At 42.0% G+C, this 18,983-nt stretch overlaps 1 protein-coding gene across 1 annotated transcript in view; it reads left to right on the top strand.

Annotated features, from left to right (window-relative positions):
• TEDC1 (tubulin epsilon and delta complex 1) overlaps nt 1-18,983 on the top strand; it is a 70,976-nt gene that overhangs the window by 4,972 nt on the left and 47,021 nt on the right. Inside the window, exons 3-4 of the mRNA XM_036387379.1 lie at nt 2,001-2,203; nt 14,219-14,377. Of these exons, the coding sequence (XP_036243272.1) occupies nt 2,001-2,203; nt 14,219-14,377 (362 nt within the window). The remainder of the gene's footprint in view (nt 1-2,000; nt 2,204-14,218; nt 14,378-18,983) is intronic.

Below are 18,983 nucleotides of genomic sequence, written 5' to 3'. Positions count from 1 at the left end.
CTCACAGTTCTTGTGTTGAGTGTTGTGCAAACAAATCATCCACTCTTCACCAATTGCACAGCACTCAGGATTTTGAAGAGTTTGTCATATCCATTCTTGCTCTTCTTGGCCTACTTCATATCTTCTTACAATGCAGCTGTTCTGTTCTTGTGGTTGTACTTGTCCTTTCTCTCAATTTCTTTCCAAATTTTCTGCAGCCTTAATGGGAGAGAAGAAATAAGGGTCATGGTGGGTATTTGTGTTCTGTTTAGTGTCCTTGCTAGGTTTCTCACACTGAGTTTGCCTTTGGATGCCTGTCAGAACCAATTGTGATACTATCATTAAAAACCTTATCATCTGAGATGGTGTTGCTGAGCCCACAGAGCAGCTCCAGGTCCAGTCTCATGTTGTAAGTCAGTAAAGTTAGGAACATTTCTTTCTTTGTGCACATAATTTTTCATTTTTTCTAAAAATACGTTTATCTGTCTTTTTAAAGCTTGGGCTCAAGGTTCTGCAGTCCTTCATGATCTGCCTGCATTCTTTACTACTAATATCACATCAGCACCAAGTTTTCTGTCACTGTCACGTTGTCTGAGTGTCATTTTGAGTTGTTTGAACAGCAGCTGTTTAGCACAGAGCCCTCATGTGAAACCACTGTTTGTTCCTGCCCTCTGGTTCTTGTCTGCTGGGTACTTGTCATTGATCCAAGGCTCTTCCTCTCCCCCCACTGCAGTGCCTTGGTTTCTTTGTGCAAGCTGAACCCCAATGGGAAGTCTAAATGTCTTGCATTGGTTGAATCTTCCTAAATCACTTGCTTCTTGTAGCCCTCAGAGAACTCCAGAAACTTTCTGAGCAGGTCTTCCTTTTACAGCTGTTGGTTCTTAGCCACTATGAGTTGTTTTCATTGTCCTCCTAATTATGTTCTTTATTCTGTTTTTGACTTAGTACAAAGCCAAGGTTTATTGGGCAGAACCTTTTTTAATAATAACTTTCTCTATGTTTCTGCAGTATTTGACAGCCCTGCAGTGCCTGTCTTGTAGCTGTCAGGTAACATTTGCTGGTGTGAAGGAATATGGATCAGAGCATTCCTGAGAATTTAATAGCCCATGTGCTGTGCTGCATTATCTCTGCTCTCTGGCACTCAAAGATTTGCAGCAGGCTGTGAAGCTCGTATCTCTAAATTCCAGTTTAGCTCAGGAGTAGAGTGGTTCAGAGTGTTTACTAATTCATAGCATGCTTGGTGACTCATAAAAAATGAATAGGTGAATTGGAGTCCCATTGTAGTGGGGATGGCTAGTTGCCTTTGTTAATTTCCAAGAGGCCATTACTGGTCTTGATCCCAACTCTGAATTTCTTCTTTTCCCTGACCAGTAGTTCCTGCAATCAGAATGGGGCAGTATAAAGAAGGCTTTTATCCTTTCCCTCCTGTCCTTCACCAGTTGTTGATTGTTGCATATAGATCATATAGATAAAACCTTATAAAAGAAAAGCCTTATAAAACATGGTTTAAACCTTACTATTCTGGCTAAACTAACCTGTTAAGTTCCCATGAGAAAAAAAAAAAAAGAATAAAAATCAGTTTACATAACAATCTATTCTTATGAGAAAAGAGTTTGCAGCTACAAAAATAAGAAGTCTGTCCTGTGAGTCCATGAAGAAAAAATATAAACTATCTGGAAAGAAAAAAATTTGATCAACATGGACATTAGCCATTACCAACCAATCATCTGATTTTCAGTAATTTGCTAACCTATCGAATTCAAACAGGGTACTTCTAATACCATATAAAAGTAAGCTATGTACAATAAAGATTCAGCCATTCTACACAAAAACTCAAGCATCTCATCCATCTCATTTCTATCTCCAGCTCAAGGCTACAATGACCCTTGATAAAGACCAAGTCCCCACTGCCTTCCTGAGGCTGGCGTAAGAGTGCTGCCCTCTGAGGAGGCAGCAGCGTGGAGCTGGGTGGGTGAATGCAGTGCTGCAGGGTGTCACTCTGCGGTGTTTTTCTCTTCCAGGTGCCCAGGTGAGGTTTGTGAAGTGGGCTCTGTGGTACCAGGGCTACGGGCGGCCCCAGCTCCAGCGGCTCCCGGCCGACGGCTCCGCGGGCAGCCGGGAGCTGCTGCTGGCCTTCTCCTGGCTGCTGCACTGCCCCGGCCTCCTGGAGCAGCTCCTGGCTCGGAACAGAGTGCAGACTGGGGATCAGACCTCTGTGTGCACGGTGAGCATGCTGTGTCCCCCCACCCCCCCCTGTCCACGAGCCACCTGTGACAGCAGCTGTGTCACCACCAGCGTGTCATGGGTGCTGTCCTGGTGCCTTGGCAGGTAAGTGACTTCAGCTTCAAAGAAGGCCAGTGTCTGTTTCCTTTCCCTTCTCTAAACTTTCTGTGTGCAAAGCTTAGGGGTTCTTTGTCACAGACATATTTTATGACAAATCCTTTTGCCAGGATTTTTTCTCCTGAGAAGCCTCAAAGGAAAAGAAAAACAATAATTGTCTGCTGCTGTGAAATGCAACAGGTGCATCTTTGATTGGTCCATGTGGTCATTTTTAATTAATGGCCAATCAAAGTCTAGCTGTCTTGGACTCTCTGGTCAGTCACAAGATTTTATTATCATTCCATTCCTTTCCTTTTTAGCTTTCTGATGAAATCCTTTCTTCTATTATTTTAGTATAGTTTTAGTATATCATTTTATTTTAATATAATATATATCATAAAATAATAAATCAGCCTTCTGAAACATGGAGTCAAGATTCTCATCTCTTCCCTCATCCTGGGACCCCTGCAAACACCACCACAGTTCTTTCTCTTTATCAAGCTCCCACCCCTGCCTGAATTCCCTGATTTCTATTTCCAGTACAGATGAGACCACTGGAGGTAAGTGAATCTCTTCAGTCTCTCTGCTTCTGGGCCTTGGGCTCCCAGACTGAGCTGTGAGTGGTCCTGCAGGGCAGGCAAACAGGTTAGCAATGAATGCTGGCTATGTTGGCACTGTTGGGTAGAGCAGGTAAGGCAAATAATACTTTTTGCAAACAACAAGGTCTCAAATGGCAGCTCCTGCCCTTGAGGTAACTAATGACCTTTGAGAACACACTAGAGTATGTTGTTTTTTCTGTTAATAAAAGCTGTTAGTACATAGAAAGTCTGTTCTGAAGTAGCCATCATCTAGTCAGACACTAATTACTGCTCAGTCTGCTTCAAGATGACAGGCTCACAGAATTTCTTAGTTTTTTGGCAAAGGACTTTGTAGGTCAGAAGCCCTACCTGCTGATTATCTTGTGGTGTCTGAGGTGTGTGGTCTTCCTTGAACCCATATATGTTTTTTCCCTGGTTTTCTGGAGCCTTTTTAGGGGGAAGCAAAGCAGGAAAGCAATATAAAAACAGTGTCTTCAGAAGGAAAACACTTGTACAAATGGAAAACAGTTCAAGGGAAAGAATCCTTTTTGTAACAACATTACAAGAAGTATTTTGAGGAAAGGGACCACTCTTGCTGCACTACAATTATTTGCTGCACAGAAGAGGGAGCACAAGAGGCTGAGCTGTGGGTGGCAGTGCCATCTACTTATGTGAAGGGTGCCTTAAGATTTCAGAAAAAACACACTGCTGGACAACTTTTTACTTTCAACTTCTCTTTTACCTTTTTCTTGTTTTTCATCTGCAGTAGCAGGGTTTTTTTTTTGTTTTTAAAAGTTTTTTTGTTAAAATTTTCCTTAATTTCTGTTACAAAAGAGTGACAAGTGAAATGTGACATGAATTCAGGGAGTGAGGCAGCACCTGTGTTATTTTCTCTGAAGGCTTCAAGTTTTGCAATTCCCAAAAAGGGATGAAAGAACTATGGTAATACAATGTTATCTCTTATGGCCACACATACTGGTGTGTCTTTCACTGCAATTCTCACCTGCTGTACTCGTGTTTCTCAAAAAGCATGGAATGCATATCAAATGTTTTTACTCCATAACTGTCCAAAACAGTGTTTGGAAAGGCTTGAGAGTCTGAATTTTTTTTTAATAGACCAGACAAAAATTGTATAGACTGGAAGTTGGACTTAGCTTGTGTATGTAAAGCTCATTGTATTAATGGAAACATTTCTTGTATAGTGTTCATCCAGCAGTTTTCATGCTCCAATAAAAATAGATATTTACTAGGAAAAAAAAAGAATATAGTTATAGCATAACTAGTGGGTTTTGTGATTCTCCATCACAAGAAAGTTAAAACAAATGGAATTTTTAGGGAGAGGTCTTACCTTTTATTTGATCAACTAGGCATTGCAAAACCAATAAATTCAACCTTTAGGTGCCAAGCAAATGAAGATCTAGGAATGCACTGGCAAGGATGCAAGGAGGCAGTGGTGGGTGAGGAGGAGATGGGTGGGTCACACACACCTCATTTTGGTCAGTGAATCAGCTCCTTGTAAACCACTCATGAAAACCTGCTGTTTGTTTGTTTCATAAAAGCATGAAGTTTTATTGCTGTTAGATATTGTTATTTGCTGGCTGTTGTTATTTTGTTATTTTTGTTATTTTTATTCATGTGGCAAAACCTGCTCATCGGCCAGTGTTCAGCAATAAAACCCCAAAATCTCAGCAAGAGAGGGGGAGGGTGAGGTTGTCACTTTGCTACCTGACATCTTGTAAGTTAACACACCAGACATGTAGTCTCTGCAGTCTTATTTCTCTCTATTTCAGTAAAGTGAAGGAAAAAGGTAAAAGAAGAGGAAAAAAAACCTTCACTCAGGAAAGATCTGTCTCAAAAAATAGGAGAAAGAGAAGGGAATGCTCTTTGAAACAATTGAAATGAAATTCTCAGTTGAGAACTTGAAAAATCTTCCACTGAATGAAATCTTTAATGATTACAAACAATTTTCCTGAAGTGAAAATGTTGCAAAACAAAAATCCATGAAATACATTTGGTTCTGTGCATGGCTGAGATCTCTGCCAAAATGAGCAAAGTGTGAAAGCCAGTACTTGCTGGAAAAGTACATCTGTTGGTCTACCAGTGAGAATAAATTTGGAGAGAATCCTTACCCTTTGTCTTCATTTAAAAGGAAAGGAGTCTCAATAACAGTAGGCATAGCTTTAGTTCAAACTGATATTCATGTGGTTTGCTTTTAAAATTTTGTCTGAAATCCACTGTTTTACTGTTTTACACAACTGGGTCTGTTGTGTGAGAAGAGAGAATGGAGCTAATCCCTAAATTAAGTGTACAATCATGTTCTGACTGTTCTTTCAGCCCAAGTTTAAAACAAAGCCTGCTGAATTGCTGATAAAATGCCAAATACCCAACATATCAATGGCCAATTAATTTAAATAATTTCATTTCAGACTACCACACTCTGGCCTTTTTTTCCTTTGCAGTTCCTTAGCAACACCGTTTTCTTTCCCTGCAAATTGAACACTTCCATCAGCTCTAAAGGATTTTCAGAGGTACAAGGGTATTCATGACACATGATGGACAAGGAGCTCAGGCTCTGTGTGGAATTCTTAATCTTTTGAACCTGAGCTGTGAAAATCTTTCACAAGCTGACTTTTGCATGTACTTACATTTTCAGAACCAAGAGTTAAATGATTCCTGAAATGATAAACTCAGAGATGATGAAAGGTGGTAATAGGTAGTGCTAATGTAGTCAGAACTCACTGTGAGGTAGCTGTGGCAAGGACAGGCATGGTTGGTAGCCTGGGGTGGTTCTGGGGCTTGGCTGCTTTTGTGTGTTAGGTAAGAGATTCCTTCAGGGCACCTCCAGCTCGTGTTTTTTGGTGGGGCAGAGCTGCAGTGTCTCCTGAGCCAGGATCCTGGGGCCTGTGGCAGGTCCTTCCCTGGCCATTCTCTCTTCTAGCATGTGAAGTTTATAAACTGGGAGGGGCAACAGTTCAAGGAGCAAACTGTGTTGCTGTGCAGGAGGAGGAGGAGGAGGGGATCCATAATCCATGATAAACTTTAGAGCTGGGCTGCGGCAGTTCAGGTTCTGTGAATTTACTGTGCTCATCTGTCAGCAGGTTGGTGACTCCAGAGGCACTAAGTGAAAGTTCAAACCTTGCATTGGCCAACTCTTTAGAAGAAGTAATCACGAACTCTGTTAGATCTATAAAGACTTAAGTAGAATCTGAATTGGAGGCTCACATCGATGCACTGAAGTGTCTGCTTGGGAATTCTCACCTGTTAATTGCATTAAAGCACTGGGCCAGTAACTGATGGACAAGGTTTGCAAAGGCTTTTGACAACCCTTGTGAATTTCCATCTCAGATATTCACTGCTGTGATGTCTCAACGTCTTCTGTTGCTTTGGTGATCATGTACTGGCAGATTATTCTCAAGTGCCATTTATTGATTCCTATTCACACAGAACAAATCCAAGTGTACAAGACACAGCTGAAAACCTGTAGTTGAAACTGTCTCCTTCACTGAACTTGGGAGGCATACCTGGGGAGTTCTCATTCTCTCTGAGAGGCATATAATTGATATAAACTTGCCTTTTTAGCACATTCAATATTTGACTAATTCTTATTTACCTCACATTTTAAATTTCAATGGTACCGCCCCAGCTTTCTCCAAATCTGTGATGGTTTGGGCAGGTAATAGCAGTACTTTGTGAGCACATATTCTTCCTGTTTCCAGGGAGGAATACTGCCTGTGCTTCTTTTATTTCTACAGCTGAAATTAATCTGTGTGCCCTGTAATTTGATTATGTGTGGAGGCTGTTGAGCTTTTTAAATGGGTGTAGTGATGTTATATCCCTCATGATCATCAGGAGATGTTGTACAAACACTGGTTCTTGTTTCCACTAGTTCCCCCTGTCTGCTTCTGGGCCTCTGAGTCTGAAATTGGATGCCCCTCCCCTTTTGTGAATTTGTAGTAATCAACAAATAGAGCTCTTATGTCTCTTGTGCTTGGAATTCATGCATATGTCTCTAGCATGCCAAAATGAACTCAGTTTAATTACTTCTGGTGGGCAAAAATGAAGATAAACATGCCTTCTGACCCTTAGGTTTGCAATTTGATTATCTTTTGTTTGTCATGGTCTAGTTTGGCTCACTGGCTATATCCAGTATAGTGTAAGGGTTATGCTTGGTCTGATCTTGTTGCAATGCCTTTCTTTTACAGAAAACTTGACAGTCACTGCTGTTCCATAAACCATGTTATTAGAGGAAAGTGTTAAAGTAGCAGCCCAGCTCGATGTTCCCCCTAGTAGAAAAACAGGAAACCTTGGGCACTAGTTTCAGTGAAAAGTACTTTTCTGCAGTTTTTCCATGTCTTTATCAATTCCAGTGAGGACAGAGGAGGGAATTTTATTAACCTTATTGATTCTGACTCAGAGGCGTAATTACTTTCCAGATCTTTATGGGCTATATTAGTCTGTCAGCTTTCATTTTTTGGTTTTCCTCCCTTATTCCCTCAGCTTACACTTCTGTTCTCTTTGTCCTCCTGTCTTCCTAGTAACTCCCACCATTTATGTTTTTGCCCTTTTTCTGCTATTACTGTTGCTGGATTCATTAGCTGCTAAGGAACACTTTTTTTATAAGCCATCTGCTAAACCTGAGCAGGGGGTGCAGGATCCCTGAGGTTTCTCCTGCAGAATTTTCCTCACCTCAGTGTGGCTGACAAGTCTGTTGTAGCATACTTTGAACTTGTCATGGTATCTTCTTCCTGTGCTACACTGGAAGATGTGCAGTTACCAACATTTGTCTTTGCTTGACACAGTGAATGCACAATTAAGAAGTGGTTTGTTTTTTTTTTTAGACAGCATGTCAAAGTAAAACACTGTAAAAGACAAGTCTGAACTGATCAGAAAGGCTTATAATTTATTGAATCTGCTGTGTCTCTGGTAATGTCTGAATTGCAGGATTTCTTGAGCTTGACATTACAGCTGATGTGTTCTGGATGGGCTTCAGCAGACAGGCCCCTGAGCTGTGTGAGGAGCAAATGGTGAGGACTGGTGTGCTAATAGGAAGGTTTACCATGGTCACACTGGTACTTTGCTGAAACCCAGCACAGGGAGCTCCTTCCCAGGCTGTTGGGGAAATGAGAGGGATTTTGAGATGTTTCAGTGCCTCTCCTGCCCTCCAGTGCCAGGGAGCAGCCAGTGCCTTTGGTATGTTCTGATTGTCTTTGCAGCCTTTGGAGTTAAATGTCAACATCTGTTTGTGGTGTCCCACTGTCAGCAACCTGGGTCTAAGGTTGAGAGGATCCTTTGAAATAAAGCACTTTTCCCTCAGGAGGACTCTTCCTTCAGGAATGCGTGGAGAGGGGCATGGCAGGCCATGTCTCCTCTCTCCTGGAGGGCAGGTGCTGTTCCCCTGTGTTGCCCTCGCTCCAGGTGTGCTGTTGCTGCAGGGAGCTGCATCTTTCTGTCTCCAGGGGTCCTCTCTTGCCACCATGGAGCAAATGGCCATGGGCAAGGGGAACTACAGCTGCAGGCAGGGGGAAAAAAGCAGTGCAAGGCATTATCTGTGTGTTGCATTTCATGAGCCTTGCAGAATGCTCTCCCAGTTAAGGTCTGCCCTGTCATGTGTTGGTCTTAGGATGCTGAGTTTCCATGTTCTGTCTGAATATATAATGCAGTGAGCATTGGGATTTTAGTGTTCTTTTAAAACCTTGCAGCTCCAAAGATTAGGCAGCGCTGCCGAGCTCAGTTAAAGGCCTCGTGCTTTTGCTGTATTGCAGAGCTCTTAAACAGCCTCCCAAATGAGTGGGGAGGGATGGGATAAAGGACTGATGAGCTCTAGTGCCTCAGGCCCGTGGCTACTGCCAGAGAGGCTTGTTTGAACAAGGCAGGCATGGGTAAGAGCTGTGCTCACATTTTCTGTCTTCCCTCAGCACCTTCTCTTTTTCACTCTTTGCCAAGAGTAAGCTCTTGGGAGTGCTGTTGTGAGTAGTAATTCTTACAAGAGGCATAGAAATTTAAAAGCTAAAAGGCCTTGAGGAAACACAGGACTTCACTTTTTTTATTTTAATTGCTGAACGCGATACGAGCATAACTTCGATGTTGAGAGCACTCATGTTTGTGGAAAACTTACTCTTCTATGCAAATATCTGGAGATTTAATTGGTATGTGCACCATGTGGGAATGGGTTTTTACACCATCTATCTTTTCCCTGTGTAAATCTAATCTGGATCCTGTCTTGTCTATGAAGAAATCCATTTAGTGTTGTTTATGGTGCTATTAATGAAAATAGTGCTGTCCCTTTTGCATTCATCTGTTCAGATTGTTCCTTTTCACATTTTCCCTCCTGCAGATAGATATATGGCTGTATTAATTAAGAAAGCATGTCTGATACTGTTATTTCTGGCTATGGTGTTTAATTAGGAAAAAAAAAAAAACCAACAAAAAACTCTGTTCTGTTTAAAGATGTGTAATTACAGAAGTTAACATATGTTATGTCACATCAAAACCAATGTCTGAATTATGAGTGGCTCGGAACGAACGCTCAGTAAAAGCTGCAGAAGCACTTTATTGGCTTGATTTATGTGACTGCCTTGCCTTTCCTGAGCCCTGCAGTGAGGATCTAAATGTGCTCCTACCCACCTTTGTGATACCAGGCTGTGGGCTTAGAGTAGTTCAGATCTAAGTGGTGAGTGAATAAATATTTTCTGTCTAGACCTGGAGTCAGTCCTGTGCAGGTGAGCAGTGGGCTGGGAATGGGCACTGGAGGCTTCAGCTGGCAGTTGTTTCATGTTGCTCTGCTCAAGGATTAGTGTCAGGGAGTTGACCTAGTGCATCTATCCATGGGTTAAACATCTTATCCATGTTCCAGCAGGCTTGTTTCTCCGTGGGTAGCGTGAGCAGCAGATGGTTTGCTGGTTGTCCAGATGTGGAGGCAGAGAGCTGGTGCTTGGAGGGGTTTGGAAGATGCCTGGGAAAAGGCAGAGCTCAGTGGGGATGAGCTGGGCTCTGTCCTGGGCCGACAGGTGGCAGCTCACAGTCAGAAAAGAGCATCTCTGGGGGAGCCAGCCCTGCCATCGCTGTGTTTTACAGCAGTGCAGGCAGCACGGCCTTTTCTATTCCAGTGCCTGCACAGGGCACAGTGAATTTATTAAGGTAAGGATTTATAAGCCTTAAAGATTCCTATATCAGTAGGAATAGTGTAGAAAGTCTAGATGAATTTGCACAGCAGAATGTTTCCTCTGCAGTCCTGCTAATGGCATATCGCTGGATCTGCAAGGAATTTTTCACTAAATCAGTTTTTGGAGTTTTTAAATCAAAATGTATGAGCAGAGCAAAATCTATTCCATACCAAGTCACTAAAATCCTCAAATAGAGCAAGCAGTGGAAAAAATGCTCCCTTCTGTTATGTCTGTAAACACACTGGTGCCTGTGTTATTCTTTGATGAAGTATTTATATGATGAAGTACTTGTTTAATTTATCTCCATCCACTGTTGCTACACCTGCTCTCTGATTTCTGATAACGTGGGATTGCTTTGTATTTCAAACCAAAAAGAACAACTTCATTTCTGCTGTTGAAGTTGAAACTTCTTAATCTTTAATTTCTCTCTAAGCACATTGCATGCAAGTTGTTTCCTCAGATGTATGGAATGTGGCTGAAAATTGATAAAGCACTATGTCTTTTCCACACCCTCCTTTCTCCCACCCCTTATTCTTTTCCTCTGAGTACTTTCATATCTGATGGCTTTTTTCAGTTCACTGTATTTCATGACTCTGACTTGTCTGCTCAGAACAATTCTGCCAGGAGGACTTTGGCAGGGTTGGGGGTTTTTTAATGCACTTGCTGCATTGTCTAACCACAAGCCTATTCACACTTTTTGGGAATGATCTGACACCTTTTTTTTTATAATTTGACTTGAAATAGATTGGGATGGAATGTTTAGGGCAAAATTTGTGTGTTAAAGACGGAATTCTAGGCTGCCTTGAAAAAATTATTAAATATATACTTTTGGGATAAACCATGTTTAGGTCTGACTAAGCCAGAGGTGTATTTGTGAGCCTGGGGTAGGTTTTGTAGTTTGTGAGCTACCTTAACTGGGATGGTGATGGGTGGTGTCTTGGGAGGTGTATTTGTCCTGGGGCTTTGCTGTTTATTTCTCCTGGATCTTTTACCACAGGAGAGGTGGTTCTGCTGAAGTGTGGGCGGGGTGATAGTTCAGAAACTGGCTTGGAGGGATCTTGTGTAAATATATGCTTGTCACTTTGATCAGACTTGTGCTTGCTTTTCTTAGTCTTGCCAATGAGTGGATACTGAAAACTTCTAACAGCAGTACTTGGAGCTTTTAGGATAGAAAGCTCCTTTGGGGTGAGTTATGGTGGGAGTGAAATATGGAGCTTCATTCTATCTTCTGCTTAATCAATTTTCCTAAGTTACACTGCTCAGGGTTGCTCTGGCAGGTCCACATCCCCCAGTTTGACCAGACCAGCTCAGGTACCACCAGTGATGGGAAAGGCCTCAACGTGGTGATGAGGGCATTGATGTTTGCTCATGTGACTTTTGAACCTCAGGGCTGTGCCACCAATTCCTCGAGCTGATCCAGGCACGTCCCTTCTGTGAAGTGGAATCAGAGAGAATCATTAATTGCAGCAAACAGTTTGCAAGCAAAATGCTTCTCTGGGGAGTGGCTGTGGAATGATCTCTTCCAAAAGTGGTGTGGAGCATTCCAAGTGTGGGAAGGCCATTGGGGTCTCTGGGTAGTTGCCTTGGCTGCTCTCTCTGTGAACTGGACTAAAAAAATATGCACTTCTGTATCTCAGAGTGAGTGTAGGTGTGTACCTGGACTGCTGCATAGATGAGATAAATTCACAGTGATACTCGAAGCAAAGCCTGTAGCTTGGGCTGGTGTTTTAGTGATTTTTCACCCCCTGGGAGAGCAGTAAATAGTCTTAGATTGTAAAGATGGGACTGGAAATTGAGGTCACAGTATAATATGCAAGACCTTTTTTTTTTTTACCTTGTTTACTTTATGCCGGGCTAAGTATTTCATAGCAAAAGTAAATTTTTTGTGCAGTTTGTGAAATAAATAATGGAGAGATCCTGTTAAAAATGCATTGGCTGGCTTCCTTATTTTAATATTAATAAGGCAGGTTGCTACAATAAAATTAGCTCTGCATGGTGTTTGTCACTATACTGCCAAAGCAATCGAGTCTAATGCCATTCCTTCCTGAAATAAATCCCCAGGAGAGCAGTATTTGTGCTGTTCTGAAACCTCTAACCAGGGAAGTTGGAGTAGGACTGTAAATTATGGACACTGCAGATTTTAATCTGGGATTCCCAAGTCTGTCTTTGGCCTTGTGGCTTTCTAGCTGCTTATGTGAGGTGTTTTAATGTTCTGTACAGGTGGGTTTTCTCTGTTGCCGTGACTAATATCCAGCTGCTTGGCTACCATGCTAATGGGCAGCTTGGTAATCATATCTGCATGGTGTCCTGGTCCTGAAACCTTCCTGGCTGGGGCAAAACCGTCTGAGCCGTGGAGGTCCTTGGCTTGGACTGCAGTGTCCTAGGACACAGTGCCTTGGTTTAGGAGCCTGGAGACAAAGGAGCAGAGGAAGAAGAGGGATGTTGGAGTTGACACAAACTCTTTTTTCTTTTTTTTTCTCTTTTTTTTTTTTTTTGTTAAAGATGAATCAGTGCCTTTAAAGTAGAAGCCCTTTACCAGCCCTGCACCTCTGTGATTTATAGCATTTGTTTATCTGAGCCACAGAGCAAAAGGGAACAGACCTGTAATACTGGGTTGGACTCGATGATCTTAAAGGTCTCTTCCAACCTAGAATTTCTGTGTGATTCTGTGTACTGATACAGTTTGGTATGTGACCAGAACAGCATTTTTGTGCTTATGAATAATAGGGACACTCATTGTAATAGAGGCCCTGTCAGCTGGAGATATTTAGGTTAAAACAAGTGTTAGGGGGTTATTTAATCATGGTTGTAGACACACTTCTGTTGAAATCTGCATTTTAGGCAAGATTAAATCTCTTCATTTTACAGTTTGCATTGTTAGTTTAGGATCCAAATTGGAACTACATTCAAGCTTTGCCTGCCAACTGGATCTTTTGAAGATTTTACTGAACGTGGAAATCTGTGAAGCAGGGAAGCACATATGCTTAAATACCATCAAGGTCTGTGGGTCCAAATATCTGCCTAAGTGTTTTCTTGCAAACAGTCATGTTTCAAATAGGCTTTAAAAATTTCTACTTAAAAGAAATATCTTGAGAGTCTAAGAACTGGGAGACACTTTGTTTCAGAAAGGCAAACATCCCTTCTGAATAACCGGGTCTTTGCAGTTCTGTATTATTTCTACTTCTTATGACATGTTGTGGTAAAAATGTTTGGAACAATGGATTGTGTTTATTGTGTGTAATTCCTATAGAGTGCATGAAATGGAAAGCTCTACTTTAAATAGTATTACTGGCATCAGAAGTAAAACTACCCATGTCTTCTTCCCCTTTTAATTTGCAATCTGCAGGAGTCTTAGCTGCAAAGGGAGAGATCTGTCTGTACATGTGAATGATCTCTTTGTGCAAGGGGCTGGGGGAGGTGGAATTCCCCATGTTCCTGGGAAAGAGATACAACAAACGTGCTGCAGGAATTTCATGTAGAAGATGAAGGTGTTGGCTGTTGTTGGGTTTTCATCTGCAGCAGAAGGAAAGTGGGACAAGATGAACAAATGGAAACTCTTTGCTTCTCTGTTCTTCCTTCCAAATTACTCTAGAAAAAGGCAAAACAAGCAAGACAGATGATACAACTGTTGCTGGGAGTGCCTCTGTGGAGTCCTGGTCTCTGCCAGCTGCAGGATTTTTTCTTTTCCTCAATCCTACCAGACGGGAAATGCTGGATGGAGAAAAGAAAATAGCTGGGCAAGCACAGGCCCACGATTTTGTCCCTACATAAGCTACTGATTTACAAAATGGGGTCTCAGGAAGACACTGCAGGAGCTAAATCTGTTTTTTATATTCTTTGACATATTAGAATGCAGTCAAAATACATTTTTTCCCATCTGGGTAAAGAACATGCTTGCTGTCTCAGGAACACTGTGTCCTCCTGGGTATGGAAAATGAAAGATGAGAGGGGAGACAGCTCACCACATCACAGCTGAGAAGCTGATATGTATTCCACACTTCTCTACTTGTTTAGGCTGTTCCCAGTCCTGTGTTCTAATTTCTCTGTGCTGCTGGAATTGACTTCATTTTAGGGTAATTTCCTTCCTCTTTGGCCTGTATATCTTGTATGTTCACTAATGAATGACTTGGAAATATTGAAACTAATGAAAACCAATCTGGTTTTGTTTCCTGCTTTCAGTGTGAAGATGATCTGCCTGAGAGCCAGGAAGGCACAAGTGAAGCAGGAGCTGAAGGCAGAGTGGATGTTCGATACCTGCAGTGGCTGCACGGGAGGCTGAGGTTGCAGTGGTGCAGTTTGCACGCTCAGCACCAAGAGCAATGCAAACTTTTGCACAAGGTAAATGATTCTTCTAACTCACTATGACATAGTTGATTATTTATAAGCCTTGTCAGCTAGGGCTAAATGTACAAATTATTCTTGTTTGCTAGTTCTGCATTTTCTGTAGGTAAGAGTGAATCACTCTGAATATAAGCACCTCTGTCTTTCCCCAGTGTGACAGAACCATGAGAAAATGTAGTATGTTCAGTGTTTGTAAGGCTGTAATTGTATAAAAGTCTCTTTTGCAGGTTGGCACATTAGTCACTTCTGCAACCAAAGACTGCTGCTGTTTTTCTCAGAAAATGCCTGGTAGAAACAAGACAGAGCATTCTGGCTCCCCAGACAAGAAGTAGCAATGCAGAACTATAAGTTCACTGGAAATGTGGATTCAAAATGTTAAGCATAAATATTGAAAGTAATAGCAAAATAAAATGCAAAATCTCTCTCCAAAGTACTAGGGGACATCTCAGCAGAACCCAAAATTTATCTGCTTTTAAATCAGGAATCAGTAATGGTCCCTACACTGCCAAGGTTCCAGTTATCTTCCCATTTATGAGTGTTTAGATGCCTGTCTAATCACAGATATCTGGGAGCATTATATCTCTTTAGGATGGAACCAGCCTTCAGTCCCAAAGTCAACAGTGGTGGGGACTCCAGAAACAAATTAAAAAAATACTTCTCTTAAGTTCTTAAGAGAGTCCTAAAAGTTATTATGTATTACTTTCCTAGGTCCCCCTTTTCCATTTATATCTCATTTAAATAACTTAAATGGAGACAGCTATTACTGTTCTCAAAACCTTCAGAGAAAACCTTTTTTTGAGACTAAAAACGGTTTGGGGAAATTTCTTCCCAAAATACACATCAAAAAGTTGTCAGAACCATCTTCACCTTTGAATGAAGATGATTTCTTGGTTTTAATCCTGTGTCTGACAGAGCAGTGCTAAAAACTATAATGAGGTTACATTTTGTTCTTTCCATGAGCTGATTGCTAGGGCAGGTGTCTGATAGACAACCATAGTGAGTGTGTGCAGCATCCAAAATAACCTTTTGCATTTCCCTGACCACTGCTGATGTGCTTCCCAGGTCTGGGAACAAAGGGGGCAATTCCCTTTAAGTGCCCCTGCAGTCCTTGGCTTTGTGCACTGTGATCACAGACTGTGTGGGGCTGGGAGAGGTGAATCTCACATGAAATGATTGGCATCTCCTCCCCCTGATAAACTACCTCTATTTAAGGTATGCTGGTTTTTCTAGTAGGTGAGGCAAATGCCTCCATAACTCATCATCAGTGCTCTGATTTATGTGAGACTTGACAGTAACAAATCATTAGGCAGCTCCAGTGCCTCAGCCTGCAGTTAATGAGGCCAAGGAAGAATTAAGAGCAGGTCAGACCTGGGGCTGGAGTACAAACAGAGATATTCTCAGCAGTCCAAATGAGGCTCTGAGGTAATGGAGAGATGTGCTGATGGGGCAACATGCTAAAAACTTGTTGGCAGGGGAGATGAGAGATGATGACCCTCCTGTGGAAGTTGTACTTTGAAATAAACTTGGACTTTTTTCCCCTCTTTTTGGCTGTCTAAGGCAGAATGTGTGCTAAAGTTAGGACAGTCAGACAACTGCAAGAGGCAGGTTAGTTATGCTGCAGGTCGCTGGACCACGATTTCCAGAATCTGGAGGAATAAGCAGGAGGGAGGTCTGTGTCTCTGGTTATCCAGTTTCCCAAAGCTGTCATTACTGCCTTCTCCAGCTGTCATTGCTGGGTGAAGCTGAAGGCAGCAGTGGTGCTGGTGGTGATTGTCACAGTCAGAGCTGCCACCATGGGGGTGCACAAAGGAAGATGGAACTGAGCCCAACTCCTCCACATGTGAACCCACACTGGCATTATGTGTGCAGCTGTGGGAGTTCTGTTCAGAGCTGTAATAAAGTGCAGTGCTCTGATTTATACTTTAGTTTGAATTAAAAGCAGGAGAATAGAAAGGTAAATGTGACTTTGGAAGGACACCATTACAGTGCCACATTAATGTTAGCATTTAGGGTAACACAAAATATAAGATACTTGCACAATTTAACAGCTGTATAAACAATAATTGATATTTCCTGACTCTTTCTAGAGAAATTGCTTTTACCACTGCATTAATTTCAAAACTTTTAAACTATTCTATGTGTTAGAAGACTGAACTGACCCAGTATGACCTTTATATGAGCTGCTGCTTTCCTCTAATAAACCACAAACACAGTATGCAAAAGGCTAATGACTGTTATGTTTTTTAATTATGTTGGCAGATTTACAGAGGGCTTTCTCTACAAAATGATAATTAGGCTTTTACTCTCTCTGTTTAATAACGTAGCCGGTTATGTGTCTCAGCTGTGGAACAATCTTATTTACTGCTCATCAGGAGCTAGAATTTTTGTCAACTGGCGGCGACACCTCTGCAGCTTTAATTCTGTGACTCACACGGGCTCTAAAATGCCATTTTCTCTATTCGGGCCTTTCTGAGAAGAACACAACACAGTTGGAAAAAATGTTCTTACTCAGAAGATGACTGCTCTTCCTTCCACTCTATTTTTTAGTATGAATATTGCTGTGCCCTCTGTCTACTCCATCCTGCCTGCAGCCACCTGAGGTTGATGGGCTGAAGTTCTGCAGTCCCCAAGAGAGGGAAGCCTCTCTGGAGCTACAGCTGCTCCTGTGCTGGGAATTGCTTGTTAGGTGGCCTGCCTGGCTGTTGCTCTTTGCTGGCTGCTCTAAGGAGCTGCTGTTCAGTGACTTCAGCTCCCACAAGGCATGTTGAAGCTCACAGAAGCACACATGTCCTGCTGTAGGAGGAAGACTTCCTGAGGGAAATCTTCACCTCTCTGTTTCTGAGGAGGTTTGCAGCCTGAGGCAATGAGCTGTTGAATAACATTTTAATGGCTTCTCAACATGGACAGGTTGGTTCACTTTGAAAGTATAATGTAGTAATACCATTCTAATTCCCTGGAAATTCTCAGTGGTACATATTTATCTGGTGTGCCTTCAAATGCATGGGAACGTGGAGAATAAATTACTGTGTTCAGGCAAGTCTCTTGGTTCCTTCTGTTCTCTTTCTTCTTTCTGTCAAATGCCAGAAGGATCTGTCTACCTGAGTTTTGATCCCTCTTGAATTCATAGGAGAGAGCAGTTGTTTTTATTTAGTCTTTGAGTTACAATTTTGCCTTAGAAAATGTGAATAAGAAGCCTTGCACCGTTTCAGCAAAACAGGAAGGAACCTGTATAGTTTAAAATATATTTCATTTTTGGGGGGGCTCTGTTAAATGTACTGTGCCACAATTGGCATGTTATAAAAAGCAGAGAAACAGGTGAGTTTCTACAAAACTGATGGATATCCCAGGGGTATTTTCCATCCTGAAGTAGTGGAGGGTTAGATCAGGCTCAGAGATTTTTTTTTTTAAGGAGGTGGATATCTGATTGTGAGCTGTGAATATGGGTTAGTAAGAATAAAATAATGTTAAATGGAATTCTCAATGATAGAAGAAGAGTTTAACATAACTGGAATTATCAGATCATGGTAAAGCAACAAAAATGGTTTCAATCTGCTTGGAAACTAAGAGCAAGAGTTGTATTGTTAGTAAGAATGCAGAGCAGCACTGGGAATTACTACCTACAAATTGAGTGGTTTCTTGTGCCCCTCTAAGGTGTTAAAAATATAAAACAATTTATCTGTTAACAATATAGAATAATATGTAGTGGAGTAGATTGAATGGGTTGTATCTGAGGTAGAAAGAGTAAAGGACAAGGACAAAGTCTTGATCTCTGAATAATAGAGGGCAGGGACTGGTGCTGGGTAATTACCTCGTTGTCAGTAATTTATGAGTGAGCTAAACTGCAATTGTTAGATGCATCTGTATCTTGACATGAAAAATCTACCACATTGCTCTGGGAATTGCTACCTTGTTTATTTATATATTTTTTGTCTGTTTGGTTTGAAAATCTTTGCTTTTTTCCCCCTAAGGTGAATTTGCCATTAGATCTCAGAAGCACATTCTTTAATGCAGTAAAATTTTTTCCTCTCATGCAAATGTGTGTGAACCATGAGCAAGCCCCCTTTTCATCTTCTCTAGGTGAATTAGGCACCCTGCAGGGAGAGCAGCTTGAGTGAGCTCAAGGGCATTTAGGAGTTGGTGCTGGAAACTCCCCAAAGTGGTGCTGAGTGTGGGGGCTGTGCCTGTGCTCTCTTGCAAAGGTTAGTGTGAGGTTAAATCAGAGCTGCCTCCACCTGGGGTATTCCAGTGCCAAGGAGCAAAAGCTGGGCATGTTCTGCCTCTCACCCTCTCACCTGCTGCTTCTGCTTTGGTGCTCTTTCCCTCTTTAAGCCTTGTTTATCTTCTGTTAGCCATCAGTAAGAGAGCAAAAATATAAATACTGGATTATTTGGGTATCCATCCAGTGTGGTCTCAGGGGAGCACCTCATTCCTCTGTTGTTACAGCTTTACTGTGTTTGTTTTGGCCTTTACCCAGGGATGCTGCTGCCACCTGCCTCGGAGAAGGGGCTGAAATTCCCGGCTGGGGCCCAAGGGTTTGGCAGCCAGGGTTACACAAGAATGCAGCAGGGAGAGAGGAGTGGCAGTGGAAAGGAAGAACATTGTG

This window comes from Molothrus ater, chromosome 9 (genome assembly GCF_012460135.2).
Source record: "Molothrus ater isolate BHLD 08-10-18 breed brown headed cowbird chromosome 9, BPBGC_Mater_1.1, whole genome shotgun sequence".
Taxonomy (NCBI): Eukaryota; Metazoa; Chordata; class Aves; order Passeriformes; family Icteridae; genus Molothrus; species Molothrus ater.
This window is presented reverse-complemented; position numbering and strand designations above follow the sequence as displayed.